We start from the raw sequence: 25,022 nt of genomic DNA on the forward strand, positions 1-25,022 counted from the left end.
CCATATCAATCGCGGATATTCTCATTTCAGATGTAATCAAAACGTGTCACGCCACCAGTGCAACGCAACATCTTCGTCCCCATTACCGCAAGACGCCGTTCATTGTCCTTTATAGTCGACCAACACTCAGAACTATAGAGAGCGGCAGACGGACGACATTGCAGTAAATTTTAGATTTGGGACGTGCGCTGATACGTCGATCACAAAGAACACCAGTTGGGGAATGCCACTTCATCCAGGTTGCATTAATGCGTGAAAACATTTTATTACGCAGTTCTCCATTGGCAGATAGCATTGCCTCGACATATTTATATCGCTGAGTTCTGGCTGGTTCGAGATATTTAAATCGCTCAGTTCTGGCAATGGCAGTAACCTGCCCAGAACTGAGCGATTTCAATATCACGAGTCAATGCTATAAGTCAATGGAGAATTACGTTATACTCCTCAGATAGGGAAATACAAAACCTTTTATACCTGAAGCGTCAAGCTTCCGGTTTCCCGACTTGTTTTATTTTAATTCTCCATTTACATAGGATATTGTTTGCCTCTGAATTGAGTCTCTAATAAAATAATACAAACCCAATCCATATATCAGTTCAGCGTCAACTACGTTTCCATTCCCATCGTTCCCCTGTCAATTTATCATCCTATCCAATGCACACACCACTCTACTATTAGACAGCAACAACAACAAGTGGCACTCAGTCCCAAACGTCAAAAGCGGAAGATTGCCGAAACTTTTCCGTCAGAGAAAAACCAAAATGTTTTCCTTTTTGATATAATTCGGTGTGTTGCTGGCGAATCCATCATCAAAACAACGATACCTGCGGTCCTAGTTTCTCGGTGAATCCTGAATTCCGCTTGAACGTGAGTACCAAAGCGAAAAAAGTGCAAAATTCTGTGTCGGCGTTTCTTCATGTTTTTTTTCTGCCATGGCATAGACGGAAAGGACGCCAATGACGGGTTTCTTTTTGGGTGATAAAAGTTGGTGGTGATTTGTCTGGAATATCGGGAAGAGAGTTTGTCTGAAGCAGTGGAAGCTGTTGCGGTGCGAAGGTTTCAGGTGAATGGCGTGAGTGAAGGAGCTCCCCAGGCAGCAGATGTCGGTGAAGATGCGTTTTTGTTGTTGTTGTTTTGGTTGTGGCTCAAGCGATGCCGGGATAATGGGCGAGATCTTCGGCCATATTTGAAGGGATTGTGGGAAGTCACTGGTCTCAATGGCATTTGTTCTGAGTGAAGTGTCAGTGAATTGTGAATGAGGCAACATTACCCTGAGTACGCGACCTCGTGTCCTTGTTCATAGGTTTCTCAATGAAGGAGAATATCCCGTACGGAGCGCGGTTGTAAAGCGACCCGAGCAGCTTTCATGAATTTGGAGTTTTCAGCGGTTTCGATAATTCAACTTTCAAACAAGGCCCTGATGTCCTTGTGAGTGACTACGTTTTTTCAGGTTAGCCTGCGGACATCTTTGGCAAAACTCAGTATCCAAATGTATTTAGTTATATTGGAGCGGCTGCTCAGTGCTAAAGACAAGGCAGAGTGCGCTTTGACTATAAACCTTAATTAGGTCACATCCTTCCCTTATTGTATGCACTCCAGGCATTCTGTGCCTGTTAGGGAAATTAGGAACTTATCCAAGAATTTAGAAGGAAACGAAGGCTGTACCCTGCTTTTGAATGCAATCCCGACTCCCCGTAAGTCAAGATTGCGCCTTCAGAGGTATTGCCCCAGGCCACCGCGTAAACGTGTCGATGATGGTAACCGTGCGAGTCTCGCAAAGTCGTCCCTACTATGTCGAGGTGTATCGTGTGGAACCGCTTGGTACTGCGAGGGAATGAGCCCACTTCTTTCCTTACATGCCTGGTGACCTTACACTTTTGGCATGCGATGCACTCTCTGGTCCAGGAATTGACGTCCTTGTTCATGGATGGCCAGAAGTATTTCTCGGTGACTAACCGATTTGTTGACCTGATGCCTGGAGTCGAGTGAGGCGGGGATGTTAACCTCGGAGACACGTGACAAAGCGTCACCAACTACGTTGTCCTTGCCGGACGCGTGCTGTATGTTGGACGTGAACTGCCTTATAAGGGTCAGGTGTCGCAGTTGACGAGGGGACGCTTTGTCGGGCTTTTGTTTGAAAGCATATATGAGAGGCTTATGGTCCGTGAGCACTGTGACCGGCCTACCTTCTAGGGAGAAGCGGAATTACTTTATACTCAAGTACGCGAAGATCAGTTCTCAATCGTAGGTGCTGTAGTTCCGTTGAGCGGGGTTTAACTGTCTGGAGAAGGAGCTCAATGGCTGCCAGACTTGGTTCACCTTATGGTGAAGAGCAGCACCTACTGCGATGTCAGAGGCATCAACAAAAACGGCTAGGGGTGTCGAGGAAATGCCAAGAGTGTAGCGTCGGCCAGTTGTTGACGGGATTTGCCAAACGCGCGGGCAGCCTCCTCAGACCACACAAGCTCTCGTGTGTCCTTTGGCTTGGGGCCAGACAAGTACGCGTTCAAAACACACTGGTGTTGGGCGGCCTTAGGCAGGAAACGACGATAGAAGTTTAGCATGCCCAAGAATCTCCTCAACTCCTTCACTGTCTTCGGACGCGGGAAGCTTGTAATTGCTTGCACCTTGTCTGAGTCGGGCTGTATTCCTTCAGGGGAATTGGAGTGGCCGAGGAATCTCACCTATATTTCAAGGAATTTGCATTTTTCAACCCGATTTCGGTATGTCTTCGGAAGCAACATGGATTTGGTGATACGCCTTGGTCAGATCCAAGGTCGTGATTTACTGCTGGATGACCTGTTGTAGTTGCAGATGACGTTGAATGGCTTGCTGCTATGTCGTCAGAGGTTGCTGAGTCGCCGGCTCCGAATTCTGCAAGGTTGTCGTTACTGACAGTTGATTCTGTGTTGGCACAACTTTACCGTTTGCAAAAACTTTCCTAGTTTCGCCAGCAGCTCGTATCCCATTACGGAAATTTGCGCACTTGGACACTTGGGCACTTGCCGTCAGATTTTCTCCGCTACCCAGTTTGCGTTGTTTCGACTGCACCAGTCACTAATAAACGAATGATGAAATTGCAGCTTTTTCTTTTGTTGCGTTGAATTTAGGAGAAAATCCTCGCAACTTGTGACGAATCTACCGCACACCACGTCCGTCTTTGTTGTCTCAGTTGTCTGAATCACGTGGGGGTCACCAGTTTTAGATTTCGATGCCGGCGGTTCGAACCAGAAAGAAGAATGCGCGCCGGCTTCGTGTCAGGACGCCAGCCGTGTCGGTGGCAGTACAGTGGTTGACGAGGCGAATTCATCACCGGCAATGCAGTTCGGGTTCATACCTCCGATGTGCCGCCGTACACTCATAAGAAGATGTTTCCTGTTGGAGGTAGGATATGCAATGTTTGCTGTTAGCCGACATAAGGCCGAAGCTTCAGTTCCAGCTTTTGTTTGCTACCGTTTTGATTTGCTCGAATACGCTCATCTTCTAACCGAGCTTCAATCGAAGGTAGTTAACTGTTGGCTTTGACTCTGCAATAATCTAGCTACCAGGTATGACTTCTTCTTTGAAAAGGCAGCCTGTTTCTAGTGTGCCTAGCATATTTTCCGATCTTACGGAATTGACGACATTTCTGACATCAAACGTTATGAAGAGCACTAAGCGTCAGCTGTGTGTATTAACTCGATGAACCACCAATTCCATGATTGCATCCACCGTGAATCCTCCAGTCAAAAGCGTTGAATGCGCTGCAAGGATACCCTCAGAAGCTGACACCTTATTTTTCATAGCAAGGAATGCCTCTCCGAGTGCTTTCATGGCGAAAAATGGGCAATCATTGGCGCCTTCAATATTGTTGACATCAATCCTTAGGGAAGAATTCCTTCTATAATGCGGTCCATTTGTTTGATACTAAATCTACATAGCTTGGTCTTAGAAGATTGCGGGGATTGGAAACTCTGCTTAGAACCGCTACATCACTTGAAGGTGCCTTTGTTCGATTATTTGTTATAAGTGGATCTTGCATTGAGCAATGTAGGGTGTCACATAACGGACCAATAATAATTTCTCTTTATCGCCTCCTAAGAGCATAACTATAGAATGGCTTCTTCCAACATTTTGGCGCTGGCTTCTATCCATACTCCTCCCATTTTATGTGTACTGGTCTCCATTGGTTAACCCTATGGTATTTTTCATATAAAAATATAATGAATAAATAGAATTAAGCAGAATTCATTCTTTTCTCTTTTTGCTGTTATTGCTTTAATCGTTCCTATTTTCACGGGAGGACTCAATGTCCTTGCATTAGTCAATTACTTGTTGCGAGATTTTGCTTGATTTCAGGTTCGGTAGTATTACGCACTGGTGAGAATATTGCTATTTTAAGGGGCTCAGCTAGTGTGTTGTCTTAAAAAAAGGTAATTTTTATGAATTTCTTTCTTATTTAAGTCCACGTATATTGGCTGCAAAGCTTTTTGGACCAATCGATCAAGCGAAAGGGAATTTGAACGTAGTCGAGTTCGATCCTTCAGTTTCGGCGCGCTGACAAGCACATCAGTTCTCTGCGCCTTGTGAGGATTTCCCATGATCTCGATTCTCATTAGTCGAGCTCAAATGATAAAATATAGCCCAAATTGCTAGATACATTTCATCTACGTTATTTTGGTGTCTCAAAATCGCTAATATAGTTGCCCTTCACCCCTTAATGGGGTTTAGCGCGCCAATCCCACCTGCGCGCCATCGCTCGCTGTTATCTGAAATGCCCTGCAGCTTTCCCCACGACTTACCGATACGCTCGCACTTCTCCTCTACTGTTCTACATCGGCCATCTTGGGAGAGTGGATTCCACTACATGGCATAGCCGCTCATTAATGTATGGCCTATCCACTGCCACTTTTGTCTTTCGATCACATCTCGTACGAGTGCCAAGCCTGTGTGCCGACCAAGTTCTTCATTTGAGATAGTGTCAGGCCAGCATACTCCGATGATGCGACGCAGACAGGTATTCATGGAAGCTTGGAACTTTTGGGTAACATTGGACTTCACTTTCCATGTGCTACTTCCATATAGAAACACAAAAGGAACACTAGTACAGAACAGTGTTAATTTGATCTTGGTGTTGAGATAACTGCAAATCCAGAGTCACTTGACCAAGGTCCATGACCCGGTGAGAGAGCAAACAGATGTCATCAGCGTAGTCGAGGTGTCTGAGGAAAGATGTCATCGTCAATTAAATTTCTCCAGATCCTTCCCTCCAGCATGAAGAAAGTCACCGATAACAAGAAAAAATAATATCGGTGACAGGGTGCAATTCTGGCGGACTTCGCTTTGGACCTCAAAATCTTCCGAGATTTTACCTCGGGGCAAACGCCACATTTTGCGCTATCATATGTCGCTCCGATAGTTTCTCCGGAATGCCCCTGCTACGTAGAGCACTCCAGATACACTTCCTGTTCACGCTATCGAAAGCATATGTAGCGAAGATCTGAATTCCGCGCACTGTTCAAAAATGATCCGAATGGTGTTGATATCGTAGCGGAAACTGCTGCTCTCTGTTGATCAAGCTTTCGAGATGTCCTTTGATGCATTCCAGGATTATTTTAGGTATTATCCTTGGGACGACAGGGAGCACGCAGCTATTCCAATTGTCACTCTCAAAACAGGTCACCTTTTTTGGGATCTTGACGATTAACCCCTTCTTCCACTCTCTAGGAAAGGTCTCGGATACCTAAGATTTCCATACGATTGGAAGTAGCAGATCTCCAGTAATTGCAGGCGCAGCGATAAATAACTCTGCTTGGAGACAGTCAAACCGAGCGATTGTACAGATGCTTGGAGGAACAATTCGTATTCGCATGATAAGGTGACTTGCTATTTTATCCATAAGAGGACAAACCTCACCGGATTTGACATTGTTAAGAACCATAGTGACGTGTTCTTTCTACCTCTTCGTCATCTTGGATGAGAAGTCTTCCGTTAACGTCCTTCACAGGTCCTTTGTAACCACATGCAAGCTATTTCGTGATGTGGTATACATTTCTGAAATCATCGCGATCTGTGGGATCTTCCGCTTCCCTGGCCAGTGCAATAGCAAATTCTCTCTTGACACGGTGTACAATACACTGAACTTCTCGGGATTTCACTCGGTATCGGAGTTCGAGCGCGTCACGTCCGCTACGCAGCGGTCAGTAGAGTCTTCAATTCCTTCCTTTCATCGATCTGCTTACATGACTTCAGTCAGCCAGATCTTATGACGCCTCCTCGAGACTTGGCCGACAACCTGTGCAGCACCCGAGGAAAAAAAATGTTTGATGGTGAATCAAGGCTTATCGATATTCTCAGGGCGTTACTCGATAGATTTGTCGCTCGATCAGCAACATAGCTCTCCTACTGTCGAGCAGCAACTGGGCCGTACAAGCGGTCGACATTGAACTTAGGTGGTGGCAGCTTCCCAATCCTGCGAGAAGTGGCGGACGCAATAAGCAAACGAACGTAAGCGACCATCAGATGGTGATCCTTTTCGAGGCCGATGTCAGCGCCTCTCTTGTTACGCGCATCCAGAAGACAACTATTAAATCTACTGCTGATCGCGAAGTTGTCGATTTGATTGCACGTATGTCGCCGTCCATCGGTTGATTGTCTCGTCAATTGACAAATTTATAATAATACCAAACGGGAAGCAAAGAAAGCGATCGCTGTCTCACGAGCGGCACTTTTACAATTTTAGCGTACGTTTTCGAAACTGTTTCTGGCGCAAAATTTTATCGCGACGCGTTGCTCTAGATTTCGTTTCTCCAATTTTATGACGAGCACCACCAACACAGGTCTACTCAACACGACACAGCAGGCGAACTAAACAAGCTAGAGCGATGGTGAATATATCAATGGAGAGCGGAAGGGGAAGGGAATTTGAAGGTTGCAGGTTTACCACACGCGCGGCAATAAAGTCAGTCTCATTACTTAATTGTCTAACCTCGTAGGCTACGCTGCGCTTCTCGTACTTTTTCACGGTAGCGAAGCTCTAGCGTGGTACTCACTTCCGCTCGCCGTGATCGACAGAGCTCTCAGCTCGTCACACAGTTCGACAGGAATAAAGTTCGTATCTCAGGTTGACTTGAATCTTATTTTTCGATACCTCGAACGAATATAATCTACTTCACGACTATTCTCTCAAAAACCATTTATTCGTCTCACCAAAAACTTTCCATAACATATTTCTTGGTTCTCTCAGGGGTTAGCCAAATTTACCATCAATCATGGCGGACGATTACGATCAAAAGCTTCGCGACATGCAAAAATATGTACCATTTTTGGAAAATCTAATTCAAAATTTAAAGAGGAGCAACAAACACGATGAAAAACGCGAAGCACAACTCAACAAAATGCAAATGTTCTATGACTTATTGACCAACAAAAATAAGAAGTAAGTAGCGCAGTCCCAAGGATCCTTCTTTTGTTTTTGCCTTAACGTTTGGTGTTCGATTTTTTGTTTAGATTGAAGCTTGAAACACTGGAAAGATGCGAACAAGTCCTGGTCAAGTTACATCAGAAAGCGGAAAAGGTAAGTTTATTGCAATCTCATTGTGGTGCTCATTATTAAGGGGGGGCTTGTTTTAGATGAAAATTGAATTGCCTGCCGCAAGAAGCGCATCAGGTGCGAGTGCCGCAAGAAGCGCATCAGGTGAGGGTGCCGCCAGAAGCGCATCAGGTGAGAGTGCCGCAAGATCAAATATACCTGCGGGCACCACTCCAGCTCCTGTGATAGTGGCAACGGAGAAAGCAAAAGATCCAGTTTCGATTCCCAATAAAATGGAAGTTGAATCGTCTTCATTTCCAAAACCTGGAGCTGCCCCCATTAGTCAAACAGCTCCCAGTGAAATTGGAAATTCATCTAATTCCGTAGATAGAAGTAATAATCGTCCGAGTGATATTGGTACCAGCCCAACTATACAAGCGGAGTCAATCGCCCCAACACCCAAACCTGCCCAAGAATCACTGCCTGAAAATTGCGGCGTGGCTTCGATATTTTCGAACTCTAATGGAAACCTTGACAGCATCGGCCAAAAATCGGACTGTAGTCAGTTGATGGAAACTTCACAGCAGCTCGATGAAGCCGGCACTGCTGAAAAGCTGCCCCTACCTTCCTCGGGTACTGAACTTGAAGTAGAGTCATCTACAGATCAAGTTGATACCCCACCGCCTGTTGCAGACGAAGAATCCGTTCCGTCTGATACACCTGAAGACTGGAAATCTACCAAACGGAAATCAGAACCAGGCCCAAGTGAGGAACAATTCAGTCAATCAGTTCATTCTGAAAGAAATTCACCAACTTGTGATATAGAAATGAATCAAGCTACTCCAACGAATACTTTGCCTTTACTAAACGAAGAGAATGAACCGGAAGCGGCTTGCTCGTCTATGGAGCTCGAAGAGGATGATAAACACGAAAGTAGCCCACCGGAACCAGAGGAGCATCCAAATTCCAAAGAGGACCTTCCAGAGAAGAGTCTTGGGTCAACAAGTGCGACTGTTACAGCTCCGAAACCACAGCCTGTTGTTGTTAGTTCCTCGACAATGAAGAATGACCCTGAAGATTGCTCTGTGAGCAGCACGACCGCCATTGATCCACGTCGTGACAAAACCGCTGGCGATGAATCGGATGAACAAAATTCTTTGCAGGATACAGTCACGGACAGTTCGAGCAACAATGAGGGCGTTAACAAAAATTGGATTCAGGGGGCCTTGCTCAATTTATTGAATCCGAACAATCTTGACAAAAGCACTGTTTTGGAGATGTTAGGAAAAGTTGTTGATGGTAGTAAACTTCAGAAGATCAAAGAAATCCTGGTGGCAGAGGAAAATGAATCTTCTGCTGATAAAGGAGACAAGGGGACTGATGGCGCTGACAAGGGGGCAGAAAAGGAGGTTAAAAAGGAAGAAATTCAGAACAATGATGAAGTTTTAGATGAAGTGGATAACAAAGCTGAAGAGCCGCCGTCATCAGAGACAGATAAGAAGTTGAATGAGTCGAAACCACCCCCGAAGACCCGTAAAACTGAACTCGATCGCCTTAATGAAGATATGCGTTTCATTCTAGACACAGACCCAGAAAATCTGGGACCAAGCACCAAAAGATCGTGTACAGAAAACAAGACTCCTAATTATTGTGAAATTGGGTCCGAGCTAAAATCGCAACCCCAAGTGAAAGAAACCGTGGCAACTGCGCCACCACCCAAGAAAAAGAAGAAGAAAAAATATGAAGTGTTCTCATACCGAACGAGACGAAGATCCAAACGGAAGAAGCCGAAGGCGGGCGGAGTTGCAGCTCTGGCCGGGATAGAAAGCGGAGCTGATGGTACGGAATCATCTCTAGGCGGCGGTGATATGGAAGAGACTGCAGATGCGGAGAGTTTACTTGAAGAACTTCCAGCCGCCAGTCAGGAATTGGAGGAGACAAACACAACAGAAATCAACGAGTCATTCCTCGCGGAACTTCAAGACGAGACTGTTTCCGATCAACCATCTGAGGCCGAGAAAAACTTTAAAAATATTCATCCAGAAATGCATTCCCTAAGTAAATATGTTTCCACTTGCGCTATTTGTAATTTTTCGGGTAGATATGTCACGACGCACTACATGAATTCCCATCGCATGACTGAAATGGTTGTGTCGCGTTTGCCTCCGCCGGCACAGGACCGCTTGATGCGGGGCGAGGGTATGGAGAGTGTATTTACAGGCAAGGATCCATTTCAAAATCGTGTCTATCAATTCACATGTCCGTTTTGTAATGTGAAGAAAAACTACGCTCGGAAAATTTGGTCGCAGCATTTCGGATCGCATACGGGGGAGTATAAATACAAATGTTCCGGTTGCGGCTATATGTCGGTGAATGTGCGGGGTCATATCATGAAGTACTGTCCAGGATCGCGCCCGATTATGCTTGAGAATTTAGACAGAGGACAAGATATTGTTGGATTCATTTGTAAGCTTTGTAACTACATCCAAATGAACCGGGAGCATGTCATTTCTCATCTGGAGCTTCAACATGAATGCCTGGAGGGGACGGACGAACTCATATCTGATGTGACGCTCTTTAGGTCGGATCTTAGCAACCTGAATACCCACAGTGCTAAGAAACAAAGAAGCATCCAAGCCGTCAAGGCGACACCGGAGACGAAAAAGCCTGCTGCACCCGCCGCAGGTCCTTCTCATGGTTCCAAGGCTACGAAAAAAGTTGAGGAACCGTTTCAGGATGAAGAAAACGAAGGAGAACTTTTGGAAGTGCTACCAGAATTGAGTGGGGATTCCAAGTTCGAGATCCCAAAGCCACCGGACGGGCAGCCATTGAAAAACATATACCCCTACATGCATTCACAGAGCGAGTATGTGACGAGATGTGTGCTTTGTCACTACGTTGGCAAATTCATTACCAAGCATTACGTCAAGGAACACCCAGAGTCGGAAGTTTTCGTTGCTCGCATCCCGCCCGAGCGGCAGGATTGCATCCTCAACAACCAGCAACTGACCAAACTCGGCCCGGTCACCGTCGTGAAGTACAAAAATTACTATCGTCACTCCGCCTGTCCGTTCTGTCCTGTGGAGAAATCCAGTCAGAGATTCGACTGGGTCATGCACTTTGCCATTCACACAGGAGAATATAAGTTCCGATGCACGCAATGCAACCATTACGGAAATGCCCGGAACGAGTTTGCCCGACACTTCAAAAATGGGTGTCCGAACGGCAAACTGATTCGAATGTGGTCGCACTACAAGTACAACGAAGAGGATCCGGTTGTTGGGTTCCTGTGCAAGCTTTGCAATTACATCCAAATGAGCCGTAAAAACGTGGAGACTCATTTGGAAACGCAACATGAAACCACGTCGGATGAAATACTTCAAATTACGCTGTTCACCGGAAACCCTCGATACAAAGGTCGTCGTTCGGTTAAGGGTGGAGGGTATAAAAAGTCAAAACGATCCAAACGAAAAATCAAACACGCTATTGAGAGTAGTGGTAACCTGGACGTGCCTGATTTCCTCTGCGAGGGTGAAGTGGACGAAGAATTTATGGCCGAAGAGAATGGTCGTGACGACGGCAGCCCAATGCCGGATTCAATGGAACAAAGCGGTCTAATGGATGACGATGACGTATTGCCAATGCACCAGATGTCTGCCGACTTTGGAGACAGTGGATTTGAAAATTTATTTCAAATGGAAATGTGCGAAACAGCAGCTGCCCCAACGATACCCGAAGAACATGGCATGATTACTCGACATCGGGCTGACAATAGCGGCGGTAGAACGGACGACGATGGAGAACTGATACGTCCCACCGAAGATCCCATACAAAACATTCACCCTGAGATGCATTCCCAGAGCGCGTACGCATCGAAATGCCTTCTCTGCAATTTTGCCGGGAAATACATCGCAAAACATTACGTCGAAGAGCACACTGAGCACGAGGTGTTTGCTTCTCGTTTGCCTCCGGATAGTCAGAGGAGTCTTCTGTCCGGCGAAGGATGCATGCCTATACGTTGTCTGATCCGCTCCCGGAAGATGAATTACTACTTCGCGTGTCCATTTTGTAATCTTGAACGAGACTGCACCCGACACAACTGGGTGGCTCATTTTGGGATTCATACTGGCGAGTACAAGTACCAGTGTTCGCAGTGTCCGCATCGAGGGAACGCTTCTCGGGACTTTAAACGCCACTTCAAGGGAAGCTGTCGCCACGCCCAACAAATCAGAATGTGGCCTGACCTAGTCTCGAAGGAGGAACCCATCCTGGCTTACTTTTGTAATTTGTGCAACTACATTCAGCTGGATCGGGGTCGTGTCATTGAGCATTTGAATACCCAACATAGCTGCTACGAGCAACTTGTGAGCAAGATAACTCTCCTGTTTATCGACCCGAAAGCTGGTGAGACGGAAGGAGGCTTGACTACTAGCACTCCTAACGTGACCCCTGCGAGCACTAAACCTAAATTGGTGAAGAAAAAGTTTGGTAAGAAACGACGCCCGATATCGAAAATGTGGTCTACGAGTAGCCAAAAACGAGCTGCGTTGCAACGTCACATCCAAGCGGCAGCGGAAAATGAGGCAGCCGAGCAAAGTGGTGATTCGGAAGAAGAGGAGGAGGAAGATGGCGATGAAGTTGTTGACGAAGATGACAATGTTTCAGGAATGGAAGGAAGCGAACAGGACGAGGAAATCATCGAGATTATTGACTCAGACGACGATGTACCTCCTCCGGTGACCAAGTCGAAAGTCCCCGCGAGCAGTTACGAAAAGATACAAAGATTTATCGAGAGAACTGAACAAAAATCCGCCGCAAAATTTAAACCTAATCAATCGCTGTTTGCTACAGTGAAGAAGGAGGATCGGACCGTCAACGACCTAAAGCAAGACATTGTTCTTCCATTCAGTCCTCCAACTAAGGATCGGCCCCTCTCTAACGTTCATCCTGAGATGCACTCGCAGAGCGTCTATGCGAAAAAGTGCATATTGTGTCCTTTCGTCGGTCGGCACCTGATAAATCACTACATCAGTTTTCATCCCCGTTTCGAAGTTCCAATATCGAGACTTCCGCCTAAGGCGCAGGAGCTGATTGCGCGGAATGAGTATAACGTGGCTGTGGAGATCGAGTCTAATCCATACAGCCCCAAACTGTTCTCGCACACCTGTCTGTTCTGCGACACGGAATTCACCTTCGCAATCAAGTCATGGGTCGATCACTTTGGAACTCACACCGGAGAATATAATTTCAAATGTTCGGAATGCGGACGAATGATAAACTCGAAGCATGACATTCATGAGCATATTCGAAATTTCTGCAAAAAGGGTAAGGCTCTGGCTAGACAGTTCCCGGTCACAGACACGCAGACACTTCTTGCGTACATCTGCAAGCTTTGCAATTTCATTCAAATGAACCGCGGCAATATCGTCCAACATCTCCGCGTGCAACACAAATCCTTGACAACTGCCGACCAAATCATGCAGGTAACATTGCTTCGTTTCAATCAAGGAGTCAATTCGAAAGATGGAATCAAATCAATGCTTGCAAAAAGGGAGGATCGGATCAAAGTGGAAAATGCCCCAATCGACACAAAGTACACAACAAGAGAATACGTGAAGGTCGAGCAATCTGACGCAATTTATGAAATTTTGGTGCCAGAGACTGAACTGAAAGTTCCATCGGAAACCCCGTCTACAAGTAAAACTATAAAAATGGAATATAGCTCCGAGAGTAATTATAGATCGGAAACATCGCGAAATTTTGCCTCGCGGCTGTCGGTGCAAGGCGGAAGACCTCAACTGGTTATTTCTGGACAACCTCTAGGGGGGATACAATCATCGTCGAGACGCTCTGCTCCTTCTAGTTTGCACAGTAGTAAGTCCCATCAAGCTTCTCGCGTTCCCCCATCCAGTATACTCGCTGAACCGGAAATCGTTCAACGAATTAGCCACCTTGGGTACAGTCACACCCCAGATGGTACGAACAAATATCACTGCTGTGTTCGATCTTGTACATTTGCCGCAACAACTGTACCTATCGCGCTTGCAACACATATCATGGATGACCATCCCTCGCTAATATGGGAAGGATATTGTCGGGAGTGTCAAGGACACGTTGCCACTGGTAAAAATATGAAACTGACAAAAGAAATTCAACATCTGTTCGAGCACACCAGAAAGCGACCAGCCGATACGATGGATTCACGTGACGACCAGTCTGCAACGCATCCTACGAAAATTCCACGTCGCTCGATAACCACTCTTCAGAGACCTTGCACGATTACACCCGTAACCTCACCTCCGACAATGGCGGATGACTCTGCTAATCAGATTATCGCTCGATTTGCCAATAATAAGAGCATAACTATCACGCGAGAAATAAAAGCCGCATCGCCAGACCGTTCCCCACCAAGATTGCAACCACTATCCCAACCTCAAGGCGCTGTTACCACGAAACAACAACAGGTCTTGAAAGAAGTCAAGCGAACAGCGCTGAAACCATGGACTGTTTCGAAGAGTGTAAAAGCCGAGCACATTGTCAAGTCCCTGCTGAGCGATATCTCGTTGTTTGCATTCTTCAAATGCATGGGAAATGATTGCCACTTCACCACGAACGATTCAAATAAAATGGCCGAACATCTGGGATTGCATTCGGAACAAACCGACAATGGGGCCTGCACGGAGCAAACGACTGAGTCCAATGTTTTCTCCTGGCTGGAATGCTGCTACTGCAGTACTTGGGCCGGAACTGTGATGCAACTGATTGCACATATCACGGCGAAGCACAGTCGCGATATATATCAATGCCCACACTGCTTCTATCGCTCATGTGAAGACTACAATGTTGTGACCCATCTGAAGCACTACCATCAGCAGCAACGATTGTCGATTTTGTATTGCTTTGGACGAAAGCTACTAAAAGCTGGTGGAGACTTAGCCATACAGGCGGTGAAGAGGACCCAATGCGCCGGTAAGAAACCCTCGACTCTCCATATTTCTTTTGTTTTCCAGCTAAATTTTCTTTTCATATTCAGGATGCCCGTGCACATTCATGAATCCTCTCGCATTCGCCACAAATGTCTCCGAGTACATCGACAATGATCTTGGTGGTGACATATACAAATGCTACTACTGCTCCAAGAAGCACACGAAATCCATCATAGAATATGCCCGACATATTGTCGAACATCGTCCTGTACACAAGGCGGACTCTTATAAATGCTTCAAATGCTTCAAGGATCAAACGCAGCTGAATCAATTGTCGAATAAACATAATATCAAAGCATTCCAGTGCGTGCATTGCGCGTATTCGACAGACGACGAATTTCAGATTGGCCTTCACATGGCACAGGTGCATGCATCGAATTTATTGTTTTGTGGATTGAGAATAAGAATTCCTGCCAACACTACACATGTGAGTAGATTGCAATATGTTTGTCTTAGTTTTGTCTTGATTCCTTGATTTTTATGATTTTGCTTTGGGATTATCTCCATAATTTGGCAGAGTCATTAGTTGACAGTGTTCGAATGGGTATCGATGCAAGTTTTGCTAATGAGTAAACATTTTCTGCCTCAATGTGGTTAGTGATTTCACTTGCATTCGAGTTTGCGAAAAAAACTTAACAGCCAAAGTAGTAGCTTGGCCGCCATTAATGGAGGGCGCCTTCCAAATGGTAGCAAGCTCCTGAAGAAATGGAGTCCGAATATGAGGACACGTCACGGCCGGACTCGGTCATGACTACGAACGGAGAGTCCGACGCAAGTCCCGACTCTGACAGCACGGTCAAAGTCGGTACAACGGACGACAACTACGAACTAGCTTTCCTCAAGAAGCAGAACAAGGGTCTACTACCTAGAGGAGGCCCCAAGCAAGAACAAGTCCCTGGAGGACGTAACCTGCAATAGGCCCCAGTGCCATCCAAACATCAACAACAATTATTAGGCGAAGACGGCTTTACGATTTCTTACCAGGGCAGAGGCAAATCTGCCCTAGGAGCAGCGTGACCAAAGGGGCTCGCAGATGTTAAGTGCTCCATTATATAATTCGCAGAACACGACATGATTGCGAATTATATTGAGTGTAAATCCGCCCATACTTTGAGCCAAAGCTTGGTCAGAGCTGAATATATTCTTTTTTAAGCATTGCGGGGTCCAAAGTCTTCATCCACTTGATATCGGATCGAACCAAATGAGGAGCAACTTATTCTCTCTTTTTTTGGTCCACGAGCCATCGTTTAGGGCTTAGAACTCAAACTTTAAAAATATTAGGCGAAGACGGCTCTATGATTTCTTACCAGGGCAGAGGCAAATCGTCATGGTCCGGTCCGACATCAAGTGGAAGCGGACTTAGGACCTCGCAATCCTTAAAAAAATCAACAACCCCCACAGGCACCTCCCAGAAAACGGATGAATACTAAAATTCCTCCTATTGTTATTGTTGAGCCCACGGAGAATTTCCAATCTCCAATGCCATCACTAAAGACTTCCCAGCTCCAATCATCAAATTCTCCTTAAATGCAAAGAGGACTACGCCGTTACGAAAAACGATCTCATGGAAAACAAGGCGAAAGTATACCCTTCTTTCGGAGGAAATTACATCACTCATTACTCACTCAAACTTCCTCACCTCGAAAGCGAAGTAAGAAGGCCGTAAACTGAGCATGCATCCAATCACGAACGTTAGGGTTGCTGAGTTGAACATCATCTTTATAGTCGGTCGGGTCCGTAGGCACGAGCTCGAACTGTTCCTAAGCGAACATAACCCATAAAAAGTGCTCTTGTGTGAAACCAGGTTGCGCTACCGATAGAAATCTTTTGTAGGATATGTGGTGGAGATTGACTTGATCGGTAGAACTAAAAGAAGGAATCCACACTGAACATATAAAAACTATTCATTGTTAAAGAATAACAAGGAAATTAAACTGAAGTATTCATTGTACAACACGTCCGCTTGCGCCAAGCGTTGATGATCAAGTGACTGGTGTGTCGTATCAATGAAGGGAAGTTGGTCATGCATCTCTATAATACCATGCAGTTAATAGTTGATCCCTACATTACTCCTCCTAAGTGACGTTGTCACGTGGAAGTTTTGGTAGATACGTTCGTCGAATCCGTTCTGGTGGTGGGTTGAGTGGCTTCCAACTAATTCTGGTGCTGGGCTTCCAGGACAACGATGGAGGCATCGACATTCGTTGAACTGGTTCGGCGGGTGACGCTGGCTGAGCTGTCGATTTGCTAAGCGGCTCAGTTATATTGTTTAATGTGGTTGGAACATCGGCGAGACACTTCGGTGGTATCTCATTCTCGCTAGTGGTGCCCCGCTCATCAGGGACTTGATAATGAAACGAAGGAACATCGGTGCAACTAAACGCTGGCTTGAGCCTCTCTGTGGAGACGTTACAACTCCTTCCGTTGACGTCATTCGTCACTAGATATGCGCCCTAAAGGGGCTTAGCCTCAGTCTTCAAAAACTCATTCTGTTCTTGGTATATCAGAGCCGTTGTGGTTATGCTAAGGGATGTTTGCCAGTCCCGGGTAGTGCGTGCATTCAGCTGTTTAACCTTAACTTGAACGAGAAAAACATCAGGCGTTTCGATACTTCATTTGGACTGCCGCGAAGTCGACGCAGCGCGGTCTCTCTTGGGCTACGCTGTAGATAGAGTAAAGCTGAAAAACGGCAGCATCGACGAGAGCACGTTGATTTTTATAGTACTCAACGGACCGATTCCACACGTACTTATAATTTTCAGCGGTCATCGGTATGTTAACGATAAATCAGACATTGTTCGGCGTCGTTATTGTCCGCTGGTTCTCAAATAATCTGATAGAGAGTTAACAAGAACCTACAATCGTTGCCGTTGATATATTCTAAAGTAGGAATGGGGGGAGAGAGCAGGCTAATTATAAGGATAAGAAAGGGATTGGAAAAGCAAAGGTAGGAACTCCCAAGTCTGTGACTGTTGTGAAGAGCCAGGGAACAGAATCTAGCTAGTGTAGATCTTCAGAGCAAACTGCTTACAACCAGAGATTTCTCATCTGTTAAAGAATTGTTTACTTAATATTCGCTGCCTGGCTCTAGCTAGAGCTAAAGAACCGTGAAGGAAGTGGCAGGTGGTCCTTTCCGGCCGAGTCTGGTGGCATGGTCTCCTACATGCCTGGACTTAAAGCTCTCGTTATTGGATTTTGTTGTAGGAGGGCAGATACTCCTTGACTTAGCCCGGGTGGTGAACCTGCGCAATCTAGAGCCACCCTTCACAGGCATCAACGGGACACAGAAAATCTTCAAAAAGCAGTGGCGGGCGTCAGTATGTGGACTTTTTATGTAACAAGGTGACAACGTCCCGCCTGCACACTGAAAACCGGGAGATTTGAACATTCTCTCCACCTTTTCGACACATTGTAGAAGGATAGTGGATGATAAGATTTGCCGATGAGCTCTTCTTCGGTGGTTGAGACTTGAAATGGTACCTATTTTGAGATTGGTCGAGTATATACGGATATTGATGTTTTGAGATTGACTAATCAAGGGAGACTCTAAGGCAGTTTAACTTTTTCTATTTTTCCACTTTTAGTACTGCATTAAACTTTTTTACTCGTTCATTACTTCTTCTCTCTTCCTTTGCTTCTCTGATTTCTCTCGACTCTGAAAAACTCTTTTTGTCGTTAAAATTTTTGTTCAATGGCCAACTCGATCGCAATTGCGTGTATTCGACACACAAGTTCTTCGCTTCGCCACAATATCCATCATCCTGAACGGCGCAAAAACCGGTATCCGGTCCAGGCCTGCCTTAGTAAAGAACTCCAGACATCCCGGTTTTGCGCCGAGGTCCACCAATTCGATATCCCTAAAAGCTGTCTGGCGTCCTGACTCACGCGATCGCTCCATTTCAGCCCGGGTCTGCTTCGTCTTCTTTTTCTATCATAGATATTGCCCTTATAGACTTTCTGGACTGAATCATCCTCATCCATATGGATTAAGTAACCCGCCCACCAAAACCTATTGAGCCGGATTTTATCCACAACCTGACGGTCATGGTGTCGTTCATAGATTTCGTCGTTATGTAGGCTACGGAAGCGTCCATCCTCATGTAGGGGGCCAAAGATTCTTCGGAGGATTCTTCTCTCGAACGCGGCCAAGAGTTCGCAATTTTTCTTGCTAATAACCCAAGTTTCCGAGGAATACATGAGGACTGGCATGTCGTAGCCCGTTGTTGATGTCGAATGGTCTTGAGAGTGATCCTGCTGCTTTTATCTGGCCTCGCACATTGGTCAGGATCAGCCTAGTCAGTCTTATTAATTTCGTCGGGATACCGAATTCTCTCATGACCGTGTACAGTTTTATCCTGTCTATGCTATCATAGGCGGCTTTAAAGTTGATGAATAGATGGTGCAACTGATGTCCATACGGGCTCCTTTCTTACTTGGCTGTTAAAATCCCCAAGTATGATTTTGATATCATACTTGGGACAGGCTTCGAGGGTTCATTCTACTGCCTCGTAGAAGGTATCCTTCTCCGACTCTACAGTCTCCTCTGTAGGGACGAGAACGTTAATGAGGCTTATATTTCTAAACTTGCCTCGCAAGCGCAGAGTGCATAGCCGTTCGTTTATGTTTTCAAAGCCGATAACAGAAGGTTTCATTTTTTGGCTGACTAAGAAACCTACGCCGAGCACATGGTTTACTGGATGGCCGCTATAATATCTGGTGTAGCGACTCTTCTCCAGGAAACCGGTCCCTGTCCAACACATCTCCTGTAACGCTGTTACATCAGCCCTATATTGGGACAGGGTATCGGGTAGCTGCTCAGTAGCTTCATCTCTGTACAGGGAGCGCACGTTCCATGAAAAAATACGCAAATCGTTATTCCTTTGCCATTGCCGGGTTCGTCATTGTGTAATCCGTCCAGTCCGAGGCTCCTGTTGTGGCATCGTAGCAAGTTGTTTTCTGTGTAGGATTGTCAGCCCTACCCAGCCCCCAACCAGGGGGACCAGTTGGTACAATTTGTCCCGTTTTTAGGCGCAGGAGACTCGCCTCCATCCTTCTCCGCCTTCGATACGAAAGAGCTCCCAGCGATCACCACGTGGAGGTGGAGATAGGGTTTGGTAGTAGAGTTATTAGTTCAGCAGGTGCTTCCCAGGTTTTATGCTCCATCATGGGTACCAATTCACGTTTCACCCTGGACCTATACTACTCTTTGACCACCCAGCAAACATTGCTTCTGTTTATCACGATGGTTTTCGCCATCCACCAACACATAGAAGGTTTGCCACGCCTCGCCGTTTTCCCTGGCATGGAAGCTCTACAAGCTGTCGTTATCGGGTTCATAACTGAATTTCCGACAGTTCCAGTTTGCGCGCCACCACCCCCGGAGTGCGCTCCAACGTGATCTGTTTCAAGAGCTTCGAAGAATATCCCGGTGTTCACCTTCGCGACGTTCCAGGCGCAGGATCCAACGCAGGGCTAGCGCGCATCGAGAGATGGCGTCAACCAACTCGATGGTTATGTATTTGTGGTGGCTTGCCGAGAAGCCTTGCAGCTTTTACCATCCATCTACCAGTGGCGCCAGTGATTTCGACGCCAAGATTATGTCAAAAATGCTTCCTTCTCAGCCCAGGGGACGGGACATTGGTGTGGATTCGAAATCACGAGCCCTGTTCTCGTCGCCATTTTGAAAATCCGTTTGCCTCTGGAGTATTCACGACAGCGTCCTCCAGAGCATCAAACTTTCGTCGGAAGTCCAGTATCGTCTCATTCGGTGTTAGATAGACGCTAAAAAACGTAACGTGACCCTGTTTACTGATAAGCACTAGATCCGCTTTTATTTCCGCAACAAACTGCGCTAGCAACTCATCAGCGGTTGCACTCCAGTGCATATTGATCTGTAGAATGCGAATCAAGTAATTCGCATGCTAGGTCTTTCCAAATCGGCTCTGAAGATGCACATCGCCTCGAGCTTGCAGAATGTACAACGCTACGATCCTTGCAAAGGGCGCAACTCTCTTTTCCTTCTTCTTTTTCTTCGGCCTTTGTCCCGTTCACAAACGGGGTCGGCTCGTCGTGATCGGTTTCGCCATTTGACTCTATCGAATGCCTGGTCTGGGTGCAATCTCTAGGCTTTTAAATCCCCATCCAGCGTATCAAGCCACCGTTGTTTAGGCCTGCCTTTTGGTCGTGTCCGGATAGCTCAATGGTTAGAGCACTGGGTTGTCATACGGAAGGTCGCGGTTCAAATCTCTCTGGTGGCAGTGGGATTTGTATCATGGCTTGACTTTCGATACCAGTCGACTCAGCTGTGAATGAGTACCTGAGTCAAGTCAGGGTAATAATCTCTGGCGAGCGCAATGCTGACCACATTGCCTCCTACATTATATTGTAGTGTACCGTTACGGTGAATGAAGTGCTCTAACACACTTCAAGGCCCTGATCCAATATGGATTGTTGCGCCAACGATTATTATTATTTTGGTCGTTTACCATCGACTTCGATGTTCAGACCAATTTTGGCAAGTGAAGTCACGTTAGCACGAATTGCGTGACTTCCACGCGAATTTCCACGATCGGTGTAACCCCATAACGATCGCGGATATCCTTATTTCAGATGTGATCAAAACGTGTCACGCCACTAGTCCAACGTAACATCTTCGTCTCCATTACCGTAAGACGCCATTCATTGTATTTTATAGTTAGCCAACACTCAGAACCACAGAGAGCGACAGGCCGGACGACATTGCGGAAATTTTAGATTTGATACGTTCGTTGATACGTCGATGACAAAGAACACCAGTTGTGGAACGCCACTTCATTCAGTTCTCCATTGGCTGATAGCGTTGACCCGAGGTATTTAAATCGCTCAGTTCTGGGCAGATCATTGCCGCTGACAATGATTGTACCTGTCTCATGGAAATCGGTCGTCAACAATTCAATTTTGTTTAGATTCAATTTGAGACCGTGTTGCATGAGGCGATCATTCCTCTGGATATTTCCGCTTATGGCCCCTTTTACTTCGATGTTTTCTATAAGGTAGTCAAGATCTCGAATTTCCGGAAGGTAAGTGGGCTCTAGGCTAGAAACCAGAGTCTTCTCTCCCAGTAGCCCCTTGGCCTAGCCTAACCTCACAGATCGGACCTTCGTTATTTTCGGACCTATTCCAGTCAAGGCTTCGTTTTCTCCACTGCCTTCATATTTGATCTTATAATGGATCTCGTTGAGAACTCCCGCAGAGGTCTTGCCTTCCGTCGGCTTGATAAGCAGAGCTGGCGGCCTAATCCTCCGTCTCCCCACCTTTTCCTTTGATGGTCCACCATTCGTATCCGCCTTAAAATTAGGCTGGCGGTTTTCTTATATCACGGCCTGTTGTTGCTTTTCCATCTGCGCACTCTTCTTTTGCGTCGTCGAGACCCTTCGCTTTTTCCCCAGTTCCCTCTGCAACTAACTATCTGAAGGAACGTTGCAGACCGCATACCATCTGCCCAGTTTCAGCGGTCTCCACTGTGCCTCTTTCCGGAACAACAATACTTCACTAGTCAGCCCTACCTTCTTCCTTGCTCCAAATTTCAACTAAGACATCTCAAACTCCCAAAATATCTTAAGTTAACTAAAGAGGGGATGTTGATTTAATTTTTTTCATACTTACAGGAGGATCCAAACGCGAGAATGGACAACGGCGCCGCATTCGTGCTGCTGAGGAAGCGCGTGGGTGATCACAGCTTCTATAAGTGCCCATACACACCTGTTCAACTGAATTACTTAAATCCGGCAATCGAGCCCCAGCCAATGGAAGACGAAGAAGATGACGAAGACGATTCACCCTCGTGCAGTAGCCCGGTGATATCTCAGAATCCAGGTGGCTTGCTAATAGCCCAAGTTCAATCCATAACAAACACCGAATTTGCATCTTTCATTACAATCGACGATGACGATTAGAGCGGTGAATCGCATTGTTGGTTTGCAGGAATTCGGGGAAGTAAATGTGGGGAATTACGGCGTTAGAAAGCATGGATGATGTCTATTAATTCAAATTGTTCTAATAGGATATTAGCGCTTCGGACATATGCCGCGTTTGCGGCGATCTGGATGTGATGGAAAGGTTCACTGTTTCTATCGAAAATCGTTTTAGGTATTTTATTGTCGATGATATGAAGGAGACAGTTATAATCCCTCACCTGTGCTGGTTTACTATTCTTAAAGTTTTCACAAAAACAATTGTTTGAATTAGACTTAAATTTCGCCTCTTTAATTTTTTAGCTAGACTTAAGAGTATTTTAATGAAATAGGAAAACATAATTGTGTATTTGATTTCATATATTAACATATAAAGGAATATGTAATATCCTCTATTTACTTGTGTTTACGTTGTACAATAAATTTCTAGAGATCAGTTTATTTTTAAATCCCGTAACGTTTGAAATTTCCCAACAATCATGTCGCGAATCTACTCTGAGGTGACCATTGAACTATGAAAAATATTTGGTTGCCAATGTCTCCTGCAAGGAAGGTAGCATCAGTCATTCACAGGCGTCGTGCCTTCCAGTTTTTGAAAATTTATTTCAACACTCGCCAGGATTCTCCGAGAAGCTTACACCCTTCCTCTGCACCACGCAACTCTACAGCACCCTACTCGTTGGGCTCGTCGTCCATTCTCCATACGTAACATATCCGCTAACCCCTCCCCCGTCAGATCAACATGTCCACGGTTATCTGACCGTTCATCAACATGGTATTTGTTATTATCTGAGGTCAAAGTAAGCCGACGACATAGCGTGGACGCGAGTTGATGAAAGCACCGTAGAGAGAACATTGAAGCGGAACAACACCAACTTGATACTGGTATTGAAGTAATTGTATTTGCAGATTAGGAACAATATAGCGAAGGCCAAGGATTTAGTGCTGTTAATGGGCCGACACCGTGTCGACAGAAACAACGTACCCTAGATATGTAAACTGTATGACCCCCGTCAATATTTTGCCCACTACGCAAATAGGAAGAGCACGTGAGACCACAAAACTGGCTTTTGTTGGTATTATTTATCTTGCATCCTTCTTTGTTCGAAATCCAATTGATTTTATAGCAGGCTCTGTACTTAAAGAATGTGCAGCTGATGGCGAAGCGGTGGGAGTTGCAGGAGCCTATAAGCCTGTCAATGTTGCTCCGATCACCAAGGCCACGCCGCCACAAGGTGAGTCAATCTTGTCATCCAAATCATCCATCATAATCACAATGTCATCTTTAGGAAGCCACTCTTTAACTCTTTGTCTACATAGTTTTTCTTCAGCTTCGAGTTCGGCTCGTATGGCTCGAGTTCACCTTTTTCGGTTGTTCAGATGATATAGAGGTCCCCAGATCACCACCTAGCGTATCAATCCATCGCTGCTTCGGTCGACCTCTGAATCATTTCCTATTGACTTCGATGTGCAAACCCATCTTAACTTGCAAGCTTTCAGCCAGCGCGGGTTACCTAACTACATCGTGAAAACGCCTTTCCCCACAATGGGCGTAACGTCATATTGATCGTGGTTACCGGGTATGATCATATTTTTTTTGGATAGAGTAGGTGAATGCATTTACGCACACAGTGTTGGACACCCGGTTCGGTACGTCGTCGGACTACTAACTAAACACCTCCCCATCGTCAGAGAGCTAGTCTGGAACCCTTTTTCACATTATTTCGGGCGGATCCTTCGAATCAAGGAGAAAGGGGGAAGGAAACTGTCAGTTCAAGGGACCCCCTGCCATTCGGCTCCTCCACTGGTCGAGCTCTATCTTCTTAGCAACGAGAACGACCCGAAAGTAATGGATAACACGGCTCCACCTGTCAGCACTCCTCAGCATCTCTTCGACAATTTTGCCTGGAGAGAGATCCACTGTGTTTAAATGAAGCTACTGACGAACCCCATCTCACCTTCCAAAAGAAACAAAAGTGTGATGGGCGTTGTCCACAACTCCATTGCAAAACACACAATTAGAGAGCCGCGTCTTTCCAATCTTGTGCATGTAAGACTGAAAACCTCTATGCCCACTTAAAAATTGGGTAAGGAAATAGTCAGTCCCACCATGCTTCCGATTCAGCCACGCACCTAATTTGCCGATAAGCCACGCAGTCCATCTGCTTCTAGTTCCATTTTGCCAAGAGAGCTGCCACTCGTCTAGAGGGCGTTGTCGTTTTTCACGAGCAACAACCTCCCTTACGCTTGTATATGGCTTGGCGCTCCTTAGCAAGAGAGCAACGGGGATCACTCCCACGATCACCACCACGGCCGGTTAAGAGACAGTGCGGTACGCAGGCGCCACCCGCAAAACTCCCCGTCTCTGTACTTGCGCGAGACGTTTACGATATACCTCCTTGCCAAGAGCGTCAACCCATACCTCTGCACCCTAGAGCAGGACAAACTGCGTTGAACCCATCAGGAGACGTCGCCTGCTAGTCGTAAGACCCCCAATATTTTCCATTAGCCTACTTAACGTCGAAACTCCAGCTGTTGCCTTGTTCGCTACTGCTTTGATTTGCTCAAAAAAGC

General features: G+C 46.0%; 1 protein-coding gene across 2 annotated transcripts; it reads left to right on the forward strand.

The window, feature by feature from the left end:
• The first annotated feature begins 710 nt into the window (after positions 1-710).
• LOC119650279 lies at positions 711-22,884 on the forward strand. 2 transcript variants are annotated; one of them, XM_038052915.1, is made up of 7 exons: positions 711-867; positions 7,226-7,417; positions 7,489-7,555; positions 7,612-14,479; positions 14,544-14,923; positions 22,143-22,476; positions 22,538-22,884. In XM_038052915.1, exons 2-6 carry the CDS (start codon positions 7,251-7,253, stop codon positions 22,428-22,430), a joined length of 7,770 nt encoding a protein of 2,589 aa, XP_037908843.1. In that variant the 5' UTR covers positions 711-867; positions 7,226-7,250; the 3' UTR covers positions 22,431-22,476; positions 22,538-22,884. The 2 variants fall into 2 exon arrangements, with proteins under 2 accessions (XP_037908843.1, XP_037908837.1); XM_038052909.1 differs by having other exon boundaries at positions 22,143-22,884.
• The last annotated feature ends 2,138 nt before the right edge of the window (positions 22,885-25,022 follow it).

This window comes from Hermetia illucens, chromosome 1, assembly GCF_905115235.1.
Source record: "Hermetia illucens chromosome 1, iHerIll2.2.curated.20191125, whole genome shotgun sequence".
In the NCBI taxonomy this organism is placed as follows: Eukaryota; Metazoa; Arthropoda; class Insecta; order Diptera; family Stratiomyidae; genus Hermetia; species Hermetia illucens.